The sequence below is a fragment of the Schistocerca cancellata genome, chromosome 6, assembly GCF_023864275.1.
Source record: "Schistocerca cancellata isolate TAMUIC-IGC-003103 chromosome 6, iqSchCanc2.1, whole genome shotgun sequence".
NCBI classification, from domain to species: domain Eukaryota; kingdom Metazoa; phylum Arthropoda; class Insecta; order Orthoptera; family Acrididae; genus Schistocerca; species Schistocerca cancellata.
This window is the reverse complement of record NC_064631.1, coordinates 682,482,842-682,500,771: the sequence shown is the minus strand read 5'-3', so window position 1 is coordinate 682,500,771 and position 17,930 is coordinate 682,482,842. Positions and strand designations below refer to the sequence as shown.

At 46.0% G+C, this 17,930-nt stretch overlaps 1 protein-coding gene and 1 pseudogene across 1 annotated transcript in view; both read right to left on the bottom strand.

Annotated features, from left to right (window-relative positions):
• The window catches only part of LOC126088470 (protein madd-4-like), a 474,106-nt gene extending 456,442 nt beyond the window's left edge, over positions 1-17,664 (bottom strand). The window contains exon 1 of the mRNA XM_049906612.1: positions 17,557-17,664. Within this exon, the coding sequence (XP_049762569.1) occupies positions 17,557-17,664 (108 nt within the window). The remainder of the gene's footprint in view (positions 1-17,556) is intronic.
• Positions 9,324-9,441, bottom strand: LOC126089612 (5S ribosomal RNA; annotated as a pseudogene).
• Positions 17,665-17,930: the final 266 nt, after the last annotated feature.

Here is a 17,930-nt window from a genome sequence, read left to right as displayed (position 1 = left end):
TTCAATGCCAGATAGTGTGCTTGTCGGACTAGTTTCCAGTTCACCTCTCTGTATCTTGCGCTCTGGTTCCGGCACTTCTTTGCCTTCACTTCAACTATATCTACAACATTAGATCCACTGTCGTGCAAATACTGAAACAGATAGGCAGTTGTGTACTAGGTGTTTACGTGTGGTGTGCGTCCTCTTTCAAAATAAGATTCCAGACTTGTTCGAGTATGCTGGCCGACTTTTCTTAACAGCCTTCACTGCCTGCTATAACAAAATAGTACAACCACAGTTTCACAGTCACGCGGAACAAACGTTTACTTCTGAAACGACTTATTTTCGACGGAATAGCAGACACCCGTTGAACAGGACAAGAATTTAGTTGATACACATGCTTTGAAATGCAATAATAGCAGACCTGAACTTTTCTGTTACGAATTCACCATCAGAACCTCCTATTCGGCGAGTAGGGGAAACATGAAGGACTATTTGCTACATCTAAATCCACATTTATACTCCGCAAGCCACCTAACGGTGTGTGGCGGAGGGCACTTCACGTGCCACTATCATTACCTCCCTTTCCTGTTCCAGTGACGTATGTTTAGCGGGAAGAACGACTGCCGGAAAGCCTCCGTGCGCGCTCGAATCTCTATAATTTTACATTCGTGATCTCCTCGGGAGGTATAAGTAGTGGGAAGCAATATATTCGATACCTCATCCAGAAACGCACCCTCTCGAAACCTGGACATCAAGCTACACCGCGATGCAGAGCGCCTCTCTTGCAGAGCCTGCCACTTGAGTTCGCTAAACATCTCCGTAAATCACGCTTACCAAGTAACCCTGTGACGAAACGCGCCGTACTTCTTTGGATCTTCTCTATCTCCTCCGCCAACACGACCTGGTACGGATCTCACACTGATGAGCAATACTCAAGTATAGGTCGAACGAGTGTTTTGTAACCAACCTCCTTCGTTGATGAACTTCATTTTCTAAGGACTCTCCCAATGAATCTCAACCGGGCACCCGCATTACCAACAATTAATTTTATATGATCATTTTCTCTGCCTCTAGATGATGAAAAATTAGGTTCGATCACAGTTACAGTTACCACAACCCGTCATGGTGTATACCAGCAGTCTTTCTACACCCGCGTTTGGCAATACACGCTTACACATCTTCAAACTCCCTCGAGCACATCCCTGCACAGTAATCTCCCAAAAAGGAGCGCGTGACAGACACGAAAGATGTTTCTCCATTAATCAGCGATTCTAGTGAAGTTATACCGGGTGATCAAAAAGTCAGGATAAATTTGAAAACTGAGTAAATCACGGAACAATATAGATAGAGAGGTACAAATTGACACGCATGCTTGGAATGACATGGGGTTTTATTAGAACAAAAAGAAATACAAATGTTCAAAAAATGTTCGACAGATGGCGCTTCATCTGATCAGAATAGCAATAATTAGCATAACAAAGTAAGACAAAGCAAAGATGATGTTCTTTACAGCAAATGCTCAATATGTCCACCATCATTCCTCAACAATAGCTGTAGTCGAGGAATAATGTTGTGAACAGCACTGTAAAACATGTCTGGAGTTATGGTGAGGCATTGGCGTCGGATGTTGTCTTTCAGCATCCCTAGAGATGTCGGTCGATCACGATACACTTGCGACTTCAGGTAACCCCAAAGCCAATAAACGCACGGACTCGGGTCTGGGGACCTGGGAGACCAAGCATGACGAAAGTGACGGCTGAGCACGCGATCTTCACCAAACGACGCGCGCAAGAGATCTTTCACGCGTCTAGCAATATGGGGTGGAACGCCATCCTGCAGAAACATCGTACGTTCCAGCAGGTGTTTATCAGCCAGTCCAGGGATGATGCGATTCTGTAACATATCGGCGTACCTTTCACCCATCACGGTAGCAGTTACAAAACCAGAATGACGCATTTTCTGGAAGAAAAAAGGCCCGATAACGGTAGATGTGGTAAATCCAACCCAAACCGTGACTTTCTCGTCGTGCAGTGGAGTTTCCACGGCAGTTCTAGGATTTTCGGTAGCCCAAATTCTGCAGTTGTGGGCGTTGACAGACCCTAGGAGCGTGAAATGAGCTTCGTCGGTCCACAACACGTTACTCAACCAATCGTCATCTTCCGCCATCTTTTGAAACGCCCACACCGCATATGCCCTCCGCTTCACTAAATCGCCAGGTAACAGTTCATGATGCCGATGGATTTTGTAAGTATAGCATCGGAGGGTACGCCTCAGTGCCAACCAAACAGCAGTGTATGGAATACCAGTGCGACGTACGACTGTACGAGCGCTGATTTCCCCGTGCATAGACGAACCCGCTACAGTCTCCATTTCTTCCTGAACTGTCTCAGCAGCATTACGCCTTGTGCTCGGTCGGCCACTACGGGGTCTATCGTCTAAACAACCCGTGGATTGGAACTTCGAAATCATTCTCGCCACAGCTGCTTTTGTGAACGGACCTGTACCCGTTCGAATCCCCTTCCTATGGCGATAGGATCGTAACGCTGAATGGTTCAAATGGCTCTGAGCACTATGGGACTTAACTTCTGAGGTCATCAGTCCACTAGAACTTAGAACTACTTAAACCAAACTAACCTAAGGACATCACACACATCCATGCCCGAGGCAGGATTCGAACCTGCGACCGTAGAGGTCACGCGGTTCCAGACTGTAGCGCCTAGAACCGCTCGGTCACTCCGGCCGGCTCGTAACGCTGAACTAGCACATTCCCCATTCTGATAAAAGCGTCTTTTCAGGTAACGTCAACATGCTGCGACTGCTGGCGCATCTGATTCTCTCTCTCATTACAGCTCCTTTTATACACGATTGTCGTGCGCAGTCCCTGACGTTTTGCTGTCCAGCGCCATTTGTCGGACATTTTGTGAAATTTTTTTGTGGTTCTAATAAAACCCCATGTCATTCCAAGCATATGTGTTTATTTTTACCTCTCTATCTACATTATTCCGTGGTTTATTAAGTTTTCAAATTTATACTGACTTTTTGCTCACTCGGTAGATGCGATAAAAAAACTGCACGAAAAGCTGTAAGTCATTTCACAAATTAACTTAGTGATCAAACAACGCAAGGTATATTTCTAACACTGGCGCTACAGACGGTATTGGCTCCTGCCGCACTTACTGTATAGTCTGTCGGTAAAATGAAGAGCGATCTAGCGAGTCCCCACTCTGCCTACCCACCTACGTCACGAGGCGCTTCTACAGGCTGTTTCACAACGTAGTACCGGCCCTGCCGCGGCGCGCACTTTAAATCTGTGGCGTATTTCTTCCTCTGACGAAATTTTTGAATTTTGCCCACGCCCTTTCGATTGGATTGTTGTATGGTGGAAGTCGCAGCATCGCAGCACAGTGAGCACGTGAGCTTCAAGTATTTTATTAAATTCAAATATTTTGTCTTCCATGTTATGTTGTTTAATTAAACGAAATAATTGTGTTTATATCATTAACAAATCAGCTTCCACCTTATTTTTTAATAATAATTCAATCATTTCCCTTTTATTCGAGGACCTAGTCAGAGCTTTGTTATGCTCCTTGTTGTGACTTGAAGGGTTGGCTCTGAGCACTATGGGACTTAACTTCTAAGCTCATCAGTCCCCTAGAACTTAGAACTAGTTAAACCTAACTAACCTAAGGACATCACACACACATCCATGCCCGAGGCAGGATTCGAACCTGCGACCGTAGCGGTCGCGCGGTTCCAGACTGAAGCGCCTAGAACCGCTCGGCCACTCCGGCCTGCTGAGGTGTTGTCCATTACAATAACAAAGTTCGGTAGCAGATTCGGAATTACTTTAGTCGATCTCCAATTTGAAATATTTTCGTAGTTCATTTGCCCATGGTAGTCCCCTGTTGCATATCCCGTTTTATAAATTAACTGTACGTTGGATAAAAACCCAACTTTTGACTCAATATTGACCACTATGATTCTATTGCTTCAGCTAACATTGTCGATAATGCTATCAACACCAGAGCCCCGCCATCATTTTCTGTTAGTAATATTATTGTCCACCCAAGTTTCATCAATATAAAAGAAATTTTCTGCCTAGCTCCCTTAATTTCCTCACTTGGTTCAGGTACTAACATCGCTAGTCAATTATATCAGTTTTCTCTATCAGAAATTTTCGTTTAGTTATAGATCTTTTCCAGGTAAATCCCATTTCAAGCAGTGTCTTATGTAACATCTTTCTGCCAGAGGAAATCGATTTTTTGTTTCACGGCAGTAAGTAATGCCCGTAACGTCGGCATTATTATTTGGTTTATGTGAAAGTCCTCCATCGTTTGTCGAGTGACCGATTTTGTAAAACTGCCTGTAACGATTAGTTTCCCCCCAAAATTATCTGTTTTCCTTCATGGCGGTTCCAGAAAACCACGCAGTTTATTTTCGCGTTTCTTCGTTATGCGTCCTATTGTGGCGAGGCTGACGTTTGCATAAACTGCAGCCCTCTAACTGGGACTGGTAATATTTGCCAACAGTTCTTTTTGTGCCACCTCTTTAACACATTGATCAATCACTCCCGGATACCGGAGTGTATCAGTAAGCATACAAAATTAACTGACTGACTGTGGGGTTTAAGATCCCACGAAGAGAACGACGTGTATCAATGTACGCCGATCTACAGCGCTAGGCAGGTAACCGCCAACTGATTTTGGGCGTCCCTGTAGGCCAGTGGCAGGGTTCTTCTGGGAAAGGCCACTTCCCCACCTAAAGCGCTACTCGCGCTTGAGTTTACAGACAGACTATACCTACCAGCACAGCGCCTGCCCCTGTTAGGAGCTCGCCCGGTCAGGTCGCGCACCTGTCAGCGGTAACGATTCGTCAGGAGATTTGTAAAGGAAGTCCTCGACGTGGTCGAGTGCGGCGTATTGGAGAGAAAGGTTGTGTTGGCGCGGCGTCCACTCGGCAGCGAACGGCTGCCAATACCGCCTGCCGCCGGGGTCTGACCGCCTGTCACCAACAGGCCGCTAGCTGCAGGAGCGGGGTGGTGGGCGACACGCACGTCGGGGAGGTGGGGGGGACGACGCACGTACAACGCGGGGCACACACGGCCACCTGCCGCTGTGTCCGGCCTCACACAATGGCTGCCACGAAACCGGCACTACAATGGCAAGAGGGAAGTTCTGGATCACCCACAGAAACGGCGTTAAAATCATCGAAATTTTGTCTCTGTTATGTTGGTACGAGTTGCACAAGTTAAGTGTCGACTAAATGTGTGGACAGTTTTGTTTACATGAATTCTTCATGTTTTAACTGCCTGTGATGCACATATCCATCGCCAGTTTGTGCACGCCCTGTGATAACGACGTAAACGTGCGGCAGGAATCAGTACTGCCAGTAGAACGAATGCCGGAAATACACATTGGCTGGTGAAAAGACTCCGGACACCTGCAGTGGACATTAATATCGGGTTTGTTCACCCTCCGCCATTACGATGGCGTGAACCCCGCTGTGGATACTGTCAATGAGGTCTCTCAATAGAAAACGGCAGCCGATTTTCCCTCGAGAGCCAAAGCCAGACAAGGTGGTGATGTTTGTCTCGAGCAAATCCGAAGTTATGACTCTGAAACGTCCCCTTAGGAACAATTATACACGACTGTGCTGATAAACCTCTTACACTATTTGCTTTTCAAACAGCTGAGCAAAACTGAACGTACTCAAACATTCACTAAAGTGACACACAATATTTTTAGCGCAACGCAATCTGACTATCAAAGATCCCTGCAAAAGAATGGCCCTGAGTAACATTAAACTATACCTTTCAGAAATCACTTACCTCACAAAAATCTTCATTACTCGAACTACTGCAATACAGCGAGCGCCACTACTGCCAGCTAAATAAAAGATTCAAACTACTGAAGGCACTAACTACTGATAGGGATAGTTAGCAAATGAAAGATTTTAATAGAGAACAAACAATGTATTTACCTTAATATTCATAATTGACATCCAGTATTACAAATTATCAAAACTCCGCCATCTCTCTCCCCACATCCACCACTGCTGGCGGCTCACCTCCAACTGTGCAACGCTACCCGCTGTTCACATCCAGCTGCCGCTGCCCAACACTACAATGGCAGACAACAACGCAAACTAGCCACAGGCTGCACACAGCACAGCCAGTGATTTTCGTACAGAGCGCTACGTAACGTTGCCAATAAGAAAATATAAACAGCCTACTTACAACTCATCCCAAACCTGCTGTGATTGATTTGAAGCCGGCCCGGAGTGGCCGAGCGGTTCTAGGCGCTACAGTTTGGAACTGCGCGACCGCTACGGTCGCAGGTTCGAATCCTACCTCGGGCATGGATGTGTGTGATGTCCTTAGGTTAGTTAGGTTTAAGTAGTTCTAAGTTCTAGGGGACTGACGACCTCAGAAGTTAAGTCCCATAGTGCTCAGAGCCATTTGAACCATTTGAACCATTGATTTGAAGAACATTCTGGATAGTTCGAGGGAATGATTTGGCCAACCAGATCTCCTTACATGTGTCCCATCTAACATTTATGGGACATAGTTGAGAGGTTAGTTCGTGCACAACACTTTTGCAATTATAGATGGCTATAGAGGCACCATGTGTCAATATTTCTGCAGCGGACGTCCAGTGACTTGTTGAGGCCATGCTACGTCGAGCTGCTGCAGTACGCAGGGCAAAAGAAGATCCGACACGATGTTACGAGGTATCCCATCACTTTTGTGACCTAAATGTAGATACACGTTTCGGAGTTTTACTGTGCTTCAAAATAGTCACCAGCATTGTGTTTAAACCGTTGCCAGCAGCGTGGATGTCGTAGGAAACCCTTAGCAGCGCCAGTTGTGTTGACAGTTCTAGCAGAGCGGTCTACTGCCCGACGAATCTCTGTAACAGTTTTGAAGCGCATGCACGGAGTGCTACCTTCAAATTAGCAATCAAGTTGTATTCATGAATAAAGAAAAGTGTGAAGTTATTCACATGACTACTAAAAGAAATCCGCTAAATTTTGCTTACGCGATAAGCCACACAAATATGAAGGCTGTAAATTCAACTAAATACTTAGGGATTAGAATTACAAATAACATAAATTGGAACGATCACATAGATAATGTTGTGGGTAGAGCAAACCAAAGGCTGCGATTCATTGGCAGAACACTTAGAAGGTGCAACAGGTCTACTAAAGGGACTGATTACACCACGCTTGTCCGCCATATACTGCAGTATCGCTGTGCGGTGTGGGATCCGCTTCAGGTGGGACATTTAATAAGTACAAAGAAGGACAGCTCATTTTGTATTATCGCGAAATAGGGGAGATAGTGCCATATACATGATACGTGAATTAGAGTGGCAATCATTGATCACCGGTTTTCTCCTCCGTTTGCGAAAACATTCTGTTGGCACCCACCTACTTAGGGAGAAATGATCATCACGATAAAATAAGAGAAATCAGGGCTCGCACAGAAAAATTTAAGTGCTTGTTTTTCCCGTTCGCCGTTCGAGAGTGGAACGGTACAGAGACAACTTGAAGGTGGTTCATTGGATGCTCTGCCTGGCACTTCATCGTGAATAGCAGAGTAATCACGTAGATGTAGATGTAGATGTAGGTGTATTCACAAGAGCCGAAATCCAGGGAGGAGTGTGGTGGGTGGTACAGCACTCCCCAGCCTCATCGACCGAACAAGTCAGTCACAAGTTGCGCCGTATGCGCCCGAACATTGTCCTACAAAGTGAGGGACAGGTCGCGCAGAAACTGTCGCTGTTTCTTTCTCCAAGCCGTTCCTTTTTGGACTACAGCTTACGACCTGCTCAGAGAAAGAAGCGCCAACGCTTTCTGCACGACCTGTCCCTCATTTTGTAGGACATTGCTCTGGCGCATACGGCGCATGTTGTGACTGATTTGATTGATCGATAGGGCTGGCAAGTGGATGGAGAACCGTAGGGTAGGCATTCTCTTTATTAGACAAGTTTGATCTCCTAAGCGTTTTGCCCTCCCCACAATATTATCTATGTGATCGTTCCAATTTAGGTTGTTCGTAATCGTATTCCCTAGGTATTTAGTTGAATTTTTTGCCTTTAGATTTGTGTGATTTATTGTGTAACCGAAATTTAACGGATTCGTGTTAGTGCTCATGTGGATAACCTCACGCTTTTTATTGTTTAGACTCAACTACTACTTTTAGGGCTACACAGAAACCTTTCCTAAGGCATTTTACAATTGCTTTTGATCTTCTGCTGACTTTACTAGACAGCAAACGGCACCATCATCTACAAAAACTCTAAGAGAGCTGCTCCTGACGCATCGTACGAAAAAATTTTCTAGATGAAAATTTAATATTAGTAAAGGGGACATATGTCTGTGCTATAACTACCCACCTCCTAACCACCCTATCTGCTTGTGCGGGGTCAGCTTCGCAGTTTCAAATGGGAACCTCCCATTTTTTTCGCATTTTTCAATTCTACGCAAAAAATACAAACAAATCACCAAGCCATTATCTTGCATTTGTAGTAGATGGCGCTGCAATCCACAACTATCAAGTGCGCCTGTTTACGATGTGAAAGTGGACCTGCAACGGATGATATTAATGTTCAGACGTTGCTTCAGTGTTGCAAATCTGATTGAACAATACAAGTAATACTGCTAGATACTGAAATTGCCTTCATACAAGCTACGTAGTTTTCTGTTCCCTACGGGGTTGACTGTGTTGAGTCCCCGAACTATCGGACTGCTTGATTTCGGCGGCCGTCCTCGAATGCCGCCATCTTCGTCACAGATTTCGAGGTGTGTTTCCATCCAACCGCCGTAACTCTCTCGCATCTCGCTACGCGTCTACTGGCGCAATACAAACCACAACCATTGCAATAAGGTCAAATGTCCATGAAGTGATCGTGACAGGCGAGCTGGCATGGATACTCACCGAAACCATGCGCTCCAATGGTGACAAGCAAGGGGACTCATTGACATCGGTCATTCCAAAGGCAACCGAAAACTATTACATCCACGTCGTTAGTCCTGGATCGCGTTAAGCGTTGTCTCCAACCAGACATGGAAACTGCTAACCATATTGTCCTGTACAATCAAATTTTTAACACTAAAGTAAATTTCGAATATATAGAGTACACTCCGTCGCCAGGCCACAAGTGGCCCATCGGGACCATCCTACCGCCGTGTCATCCTCAGTGGAGGATGCGGATAGGAGGAGCGTGTGGTCAGCACACCGCTCTCCCGGTAGTTTTGATGGTTTTCTTTGACCGGAGCCGCTACTATTCGGTCGAGTAGCTCCTCAATTGGCATCAGGAGGCTGAGTGTACCCCGAAAAATGGCAACAACGCATGGCGGCCCGGATGGTCACCCATCCAAGTGCCGGCCATGCCCGACAGCGCTTAACTTCGGTGATCTCACGGGAACCGGTGTATCCACTGCGGCAAAGCCGTTGCCGAATATATAGAGTGGCTCACTGATATTGACCGGGCCAAATATCTCACGAAATAAGTGTCAGATGAAAAAACTACAAATAACGAAACTTGTCTAGCTTTAAGGGGGAAATCAGATGCCGCTATGGTTGGCCTGGTAGATGGCGCTGCCATATTTAAAACGGGCATGAAATGCGTTTTTTTTTAAAATAGGAACCCCCGTTTTTATTACATATTCGTGTAGTACGTAAAGAAATATGAATGTTTTAGATGGATCACTTTTTTCGCTTTGTGATAGATGTCGCTGTAATAGTCACAAACGTATAAGTACGTGGTATCACGTAACATTCCGCCAGTGCGGACGGTATTTGCTTCGTGATACATTACCCGTATTAAAATGGACCGTTTACCATTTGCAGAAAAGGTCAATATCGTGTTGATGTGTGGCTATTGTGATCAAAACGCCCAACGGGCGTGTGCTATGTATGCCGCTCGGTATCCTGTACGACATCATCCAAGTGTCCGGACCGTTCGCCGGATAGTTACATTATTTGAGGAAACTGGAAGCGTTCAGCCACATGTGAAACGTCAACCACGACCTGCAATAAATGTTGATGCCCAAGTAGGTGCTTCAGCTGCTGTCGCGGCTAATCCGCACATCAGTAGCAGACAAATTGCGCGAGAATCGGGAATCTCAAAAACGTCGATGTTGAGAATGCTACATCAACATCGATTGCAGCCGTACCATATTTCTATGCACCAGGAATTGTATGACGACGACTTTGAACGTCGTGTACAGTTCTGCCACTGGGCACAAGAGAAATTACGGGACGATGACAGATTTTATTGCACGCATTCTATTTAGCGACGAAGCGTCATTCACCAACAGCGGTAACGTAAACCGGCATAATATGCACTATAGGGCAACGGAAAATTCACGATGTCTGCGACAAGTGGAAAATTAGCGACCTCGGCGGGTTAATGTATGGTGCGGCATTATGGGAGGAAGGATAATTGGCCCCCATTTTATCGATGGGAATGTAAATGGTGCAATGTATGCTGATTTCCTACGTAATGTTCTACCGGTGTTACTACAAGATGTTTCACTGCATGACAGAATGGCGATGTACTTCCAACGTGATGGATGTCCGGCACATAGCTCGCGTGCGGTTGATGCGATACTGAATAGCATATTTCATGACAGTTGGATTGATCGTCGAAGCACCATACTATGGCCAGCGTGTTCACCGGATCTGACGTCCCCGGATTTCTTTCTGTGTGGAAAGTTGAAGGATGTTTTCTATCGTGATCCACCGACAACGCCTGACAACATGCGTCAGGGCATTGTCAATGCATGTGCGAACATTACGGAAGGCGAACTACTTGCTGTTGAGAGGAATGTCGTTAAACGTATTGCCAAATGCACTAAGGTTGACGGACATCGTTTTGAGCATTTATTGCATTAATGTGATATTTACAGGTAATCACGCTGTAACAGCATGCGTTCTCAGAAATGATAAGTTCACAAAGTTACATGTGTCACATTGGAACAACCGGAATAAAATGTTCAAACGTATCTAAGTTCTGTATTTTAATTCAAAAAACCTACCTGTTACCAACTGTTCGTCTAAAATAGTGAGCGATATGTTTGTGACTATTACAGCGCCATCTATCACAAAGCGAAAAAAGTGGTCCAACTAAAACATTCATATTTCTTTACGTACTACACGAATATGAAATTAAAAACTGGGGTTCCTATTTTAAAAAAAACGCAGTTGATATCTGTTTGACCTATGGCAGCGCCATCTAGCGGGCCAACCAAATCGCCATCTGGTTTCCCCCTTCAAGCTAGACAAGTTTCGTTTTTTGTAGTTATTTGTTTGACGCTTATTTCGTGAGATATTTGGCCCGGTCACGATCAATGGACCACCCTGTATATATCAACTGTTAGAACACGAAGGTTTACATTTGTATCGAAATGAAATGTAGTATGTAGTAGAGAGGATATGAAATGTAGACTGGCAATGGCAAGGAAAGCGTTTCTGAAGAAGAGAAATTTGTTAACATCGAGTATAGATTTAAGTGTCAGGAAGTCGTTTCTGAAAGTAATTGTATGGAGTGTAGCCATGTATGGAAGTGAAACATGGACGATAAATAGTTTGGGGAAGAAGAGAATAGAAGCTTTCAAAATGTGGTGCTACAGAATAATGCTGAAGATTAGATGGGTAGATCACATAACTAATGAGGAGGTATTGAATAGAATTAGGGAGAAGAGGAATTTGTGGCACAACTTGGAGAAGAGATCGGTTGGTAGGACACATTCTGAGGAATCAAGGGATCACCAATTTAGTTCTGGAGGGCAGCGTGGAGGGTAAAAATCGTAGAGGGAGACCAAGAGATGGATACACTAAACAGATTCAGAAGGATATAGGTTGCAGTAGGTACCGGGAGATGAAGCAGCTTGCACAGGATAGAGTAGCATGGAGAGCTGCATCAAACCAGTCTCTGGACTGAAGACCACAACAACAACAACAACAACAACAGTTGTGTAGAGAGCGGAAAAGGTGAGACTCTGAGGGCGCACGATCAGGTGAATAAGGCTGATGCGGAATGTCTTCCCATCCCATCTCCTGTACAGTGTTTTTTGTCAGTCTGTCAGAATGCGAGCGGATGTTATCGTGGAGTAGCATCGCTTCGCCGGCCGGAGTGGCCGAGCGGTTCTAGGCGCTACCGTCTGGAAAAGCGTGACCGCTACGGTCGCAGGTTCGAATGCTGCCTCGTTTATGGATGTGTGTGACGTCCTTACCTTAGTTAGGTTTAAGTTTTCTAAGTTCTAGGGGACTGATGACCTTAGAAGTTAAGTCCCATAGTACTCAGAGCCATTTGAACCATTTGAACCGTTAGCTTCGCTTCACGCAGTCTTCCCTGTCGTTGTTCTTGGACTGCGTCCGTAAGACGCCTACGTTGTTGACAACAAATGTCAGCAGTGATGGCCGCACCGCGGGGAAGCAATTCGTAGTTCAGTACACCGTCGCTGTTTCACCAGATGCATCACGTTACCTTTTGTGGAAGTACGGAGGTCTTTGTACAGGGAGTTGCTGCTTTGTTTCGGCCCAACCATTTCTTCCTTTACCTTATATCAGTATAAAGACACCATTTCTCATCACCGGTAGCGATACAAGATATGAATGGTCGGTGTTGTTCGCGAGCCATTGATGACGAGCAAGCAGAGATGCACATATCGCCACCCATTGATTTATGTGATTTTCGCTTACAGTATGCGTTACGCATACACTCGATTTGTGAACCTTCGCGTTGCATGCAAATGCCACAGGATGTAGGAATGCTCGTAGTTCTCGAAATGACGTGGATCATTGTGCATTAATGCGCTTAAACGATCTTCTACATCTACATCTACATCCATACTCCGCAAGCCACCTGACGGTGTGTGGCGGAGGGTACCTTGAGTACCTCTATCGGATTCTCCCTTCTATTCCAGTCTCGTATTGTTCGTGGAAAGAAGGATTGTCGGTATGCCTCTGTGTGGGCTCTAATGTCTCTGATTTTATCCTCATGGTCTCTTCGCGAGATATACGTAGGACGGAGCAATATACTGCTTGACTCCTCGGTGAAGGTATGTTCTCGAAACTTCAACAAAAGCCCATACCTAGCTACTTCATTAAACCTTGAAGGTCTTCCTGGACTCGAACAGTCATTAATGTTAAAAAGATCCTCAATAAACGAGAACCGTTTTCTTGGCGTCCTCTGTTCAAAATGGTTCAAATGGCTTTCAGCACTATGGGACTTTACATCTGAGGTCATCAGTCCCCTAGACTTAGAACTACTTAAACCTAACCAACATAAGGACATCACACGCATCCATGCCTGAGGCAGGATTGGAACCTGCGACCGTAGCAGCAGCGCGGTTCCGGACTGAAGCGTCTAGAACCGCTCGGCTACAGCGGCCGGCGGGTCATCTGTCCCATGGTATTATCCCCATACGCATCCCAAATGTTTCTAGCTGCCTCCGCTGCTGTCAGCCCTCTGCTGAATTCAAACCGAAGAATATGTCGGAAGTGTTCCGGCATCTCTATTTGGCGCTCCATTTCCTAGCACGTGTTCTTTGGTGAAGGAATTTCAGAAGATCGTTTTTAGTATAACTCCCCTTTGGTGGCACTGTCATTGGCAACATTACCATTGCTATCACGCGGTGTAGGTATCGACTTTGTATCAATAATCCAACTGTTCAGAGCAAAAGCACTCTTAACAGCTATCAGCTCTGCATTGTTAGGTTGGGTGATTGGTTTATTTGCGGGGAGGGGACCAAACAGCAAGGTCATCGGCCCCATCGGATTAGGGATGGATGGGGACGGAAGCAATTCAGAGGCGGGCGGCTAGAAATGTTACTGGTAGGTTTGATCATCACGCGAGTGTTACAGAAATGTTTCAGGAACTCGGGTGGGAGTCTCTAGAGGAAAGGAGGCGTTCCTTTCGTGAATCGCTACTGAGGAAATTTAGAGAACCAGCATTTGAGGCTGACTGCAGTACAATTTTGATGCCGCCAACTTAAATTTCGCGGAAAGACCACAAAGATAAGATAAGAGAGATTAGGGCTCGTACAGAGGCATATAGCCAGTCATTTTTCCCTCATTCTGTTTGGGAGTGCAACAGGGAGAGATAGTTGTGGTACGAGGTACCCTCCGCCACGGTGGATTGCGGAGTATGTATGTAGATGTAGATGTAGATGTAGATGTAGAAGTCGTTCGTGGCCTTTCAAAGGAACCATCCCAGCATTTTCCTGAAGCGATTTAGGGAAGTCACGGAAAAACCAAATGGGCAAGACCGGACGCGAGTTTGAACCGTCGTCCTCCTGAATGTAAGTCCAGTGTGCTAACCACAGCGCCACCTCGCTCGGTATATCGTTGGAAACAGGAGACATACAGAGAGGAATGACTCCTCGGATAAGATGTACGAGGAAACTGGATACAGATTCACAAAAGCGGTAACAAGACACTGTATCGTTTCTCTGAAACGAAAAATACCCTTTAAAAGAAGAACAAATATACCGATTTGCGAACCTTCAACACCGCAGCGCGTCAGCAATCGTTGGTTAATATATTAAAAATCTAAAAACCCGCCTCGATTGCGAAAAAAGCACGTAGTGTTAACCCAGGTTTCGGCGTAGATAACTACACCTTCAGAACAACAATAAAATCCACAAGTGCCTAAGAAGACCTTTGTCAATGATTAAAAGAAAACCATAACTATAGATTTATAAACAAAAGGAAAAGGAAAACACAAACAGTACATATGTAGAAAGACAAAACCACTAGTTAACTTAATAGTGTACGATCCATCGCACACCGGCCTATGTCCGATGGGCCATGACCCGACATAAACTGCAGCTACAAATGGTCACTCCCTTACAAGCCCGACCCGCTACCTACGCACACGCGCAAGACAAGGGAAGTTTTAGCCCGTTCAACACCTCACGTTTTATCCCTATATCTTTATTACCACGACGTCTTTAGATTACGTCGCCATAGCCCCCCCCCCCCCCCATAAGCTAACTACTGGCTTCAGGTATAGTTTTTAAGAGTTCCTCCTGTTGTCATAGGTAGTTTCATTTATGTTTCTTACCTAGCATAAGCAACCGTGTGCGGTTATTTTTAGGTTTCATCTCCTATTTAGCTCGTCACTTATTCTATCCATTCCATTTTTTGATATACCTTGTGTGGTGTCACCGCCAGACACCACACTTGCTAGGTGGTAGCCTTTAAATCGGCCGCGGTCCGTTAGTATACGTCGGACCCGCGTGTCACCACTATCAGTGATTGCAGACCGAGCGCCGCCACACGGCAGGTCTAGAGACACTTCCTAGCACTCGCCCCAGTTGTACAGCCGACTTTGCTAGCGATGGTTCACTGACAAATTACGCTCTCATTTGGCGAGACGATAGTTAGTATAGCCTTCAGCTACGTCATTTGCTACGACCTAGCAAGGCGCCATTACCAGTTACTATTGATGCTGTAAAACATGTACCGTCAAGAGCGATGCTCACCATTTATGGATTAAAGTTAAGTATTCCACAGCTACGTCCTTTTTTGCTAGTCTACTTTCCTTGACCTGTTCCAGACCTCACGCCAGCCTGCGTCAGCTAAACGCGTGCCTTTCGGCTTCCTCTCATAGTGGGTTGGCTCTCTTGCCAATCCACAACACCTTGATCCACGGTTGGGAATATACGGGCTATTTAGCCCCGACCCTTGTATGAACTTTCTCGTATTCGTATGCGGATGCGCATTCAAGTAACTTCCCTTGTCTTGTGCATGTGCATAGTTAGCGGGTCGGGCTTGTAAGTGAGCGACCATTTGTAGCTGCAGTTTATGGCGGGTCATGGCCCAACGAACATAGGCCGGTGTGAGGTGGAGCGTACACTATTAAGTTAAGTAGTGGTTTTGACTTCGTAGATATAAACTGTTCGTGTTTTCCTTTCCTTTTTGTTTATAAATGTATAGCTATGGTGTTCTTTTAATCATTGACAAAGGTCTTCTTAGGCACTTGTGGGTTTCATTGTTGTTCTGAAGAAGGTGTAGTTATCTACGCCGAAACCTGGGTTAACACTAGGTGGTTTTTTCGCAATCGAGGCGGGTTTTTAGTTTGTTAATATACCGATTTGCACCGCTCTGCGGCCAGCACGAGAAAGCCATTGTCGGCCGATACCGAAAGTTGGCTCTGAAGGTTGGCTTGGCTCTGACAAGGGAACCTCCCCATCGCACCCCCCTCAGATTTAGTTATAAGTTGGCACAGTGGATAGGCCTTGAAAATCTGGACACAGATCAATCGAGAAAACCGGAAGAAGTTGTGTGGAACTATGAAAAAAATTAGTAAAATATACAAACTGAGTAGTCCATGCACAACATATGCAACATCAAGGTGGTTGTAGCAGAAGCAGCGCCGTGGTCCCATGGTTAACGTGAGTAGCTGCGGAACGAGAGGTCCTAGGTTCAAGTCTTGCCTCGACTGAAAATTTTACTTTCTTTATTTTCGCGAAGTTATGATCTGTCGGTTCGTTCATTGACGTCTCTGTTCACTGTAAGAAGTATAGTGTCTGTGTTTTGCGACCGCACCGCAAAACCGTGCGATTAGTTGACAAAAGGACGTGCCTCTCCAATGGGAACCGAAAACATTTGATCGCAAGGTCATAGTTCAACCGATTCCTCCACAGGAAAACATCTGATATATTCTATACGACACTGGTGACGGCATGTGCGTCACATGACAGGAATATGTTGTCGACCCACCTAACTTGTACACTTAGCGAATGGTAAAAAGATTCTTCTACCTTGCCCGATTTAGGTTTTCTTGTGGATGTGATAATCACACCGAAAAAAGTGATGAAAACATAAGAGTTTGTCACATAAACTGAAAATAAAAATTTAAACTTTTCACTCGAGGGAAGACTTGAACCTAGGACCTCTCGTTTGGTAGCTGCTCTCGCTAACCACGGGACCACGGCACTCCATGTCACGCATTGTCCTTGATGTTGCCTATCTTCGCATGGACTACTCAGTTTGTATATTTTACTAATTTTTTTCATAGTTCCACACAACTTCTTCCGGTTTTCTCGATCGATCTGTGTTCAGTTTTTCAAGGCCTATCCACTGTGCCAACTTATAACTAAATCTGAGGGGGTGCGATGGGGAGGTTCCCTTGTGAGCACTATGGGACTTAACATCTATGGTCATCAGTCCCCTAGAACTTAGAACTACTTAAACCTAACTAACCTAAGGACAGCACACAACACCCAGCCATCACGAGGCAGAGAAAATCCCCGACCCCGCCGGGAATCGAACCCGGGACCCCGGGCGTGGGAAGCGAGAACGCTACCGCACGACCACGAGGTGCGGGCACCAAAAGTTGGCACGCGTCTTGTTTATAATGTCCTTTTCGTCTTGTTCACTGCAGACCGCCAGCTGAAGCAGCACATTCTCGTTTATCCTCCACTCGGGCACTAAATGTTGCGTAAAAAAAAGAGTGGAAGAGTGGTTTGGCGGAAGGTGGGAAGCGGGGGGGGGGGGGGGGGAGGGTGTAACAGCGAGGTGAAAGTGAATCGTAGTCGGCGGGCGGGCAGCGCGCACACATTTCGCGGCACGTCGGCGGCGGCGGTGTCTGCGGCGGGAATCGATAAACGCTTTAGAGCGCCGCGAATAGCCGCCGCTGTGTGACCCGCCAGCGCGCGCTCCGCCATCCATCTCGTTCTGCGGGCGGCCCCTTTGCCGAGCGGTCCGGCGGAAAAAGGGAAACAAAAGACGGATCGCAGCCTTTCGCCTTATCTCTTTTGAAGGATATGAATAAGTCACCGAGTCGCCGGTGCGTTAAGGCGGAACGCGCCGAGTGGATCGACGGGTGCTTCGACGACGGAGGCAGAGTTTCTCAGATAAATTCAGCACATTTCCGCGGCGCGAGGAGGACGTAAAAGCCGTAATAAATTTCTCTAATGTGCGGCAGACCGTA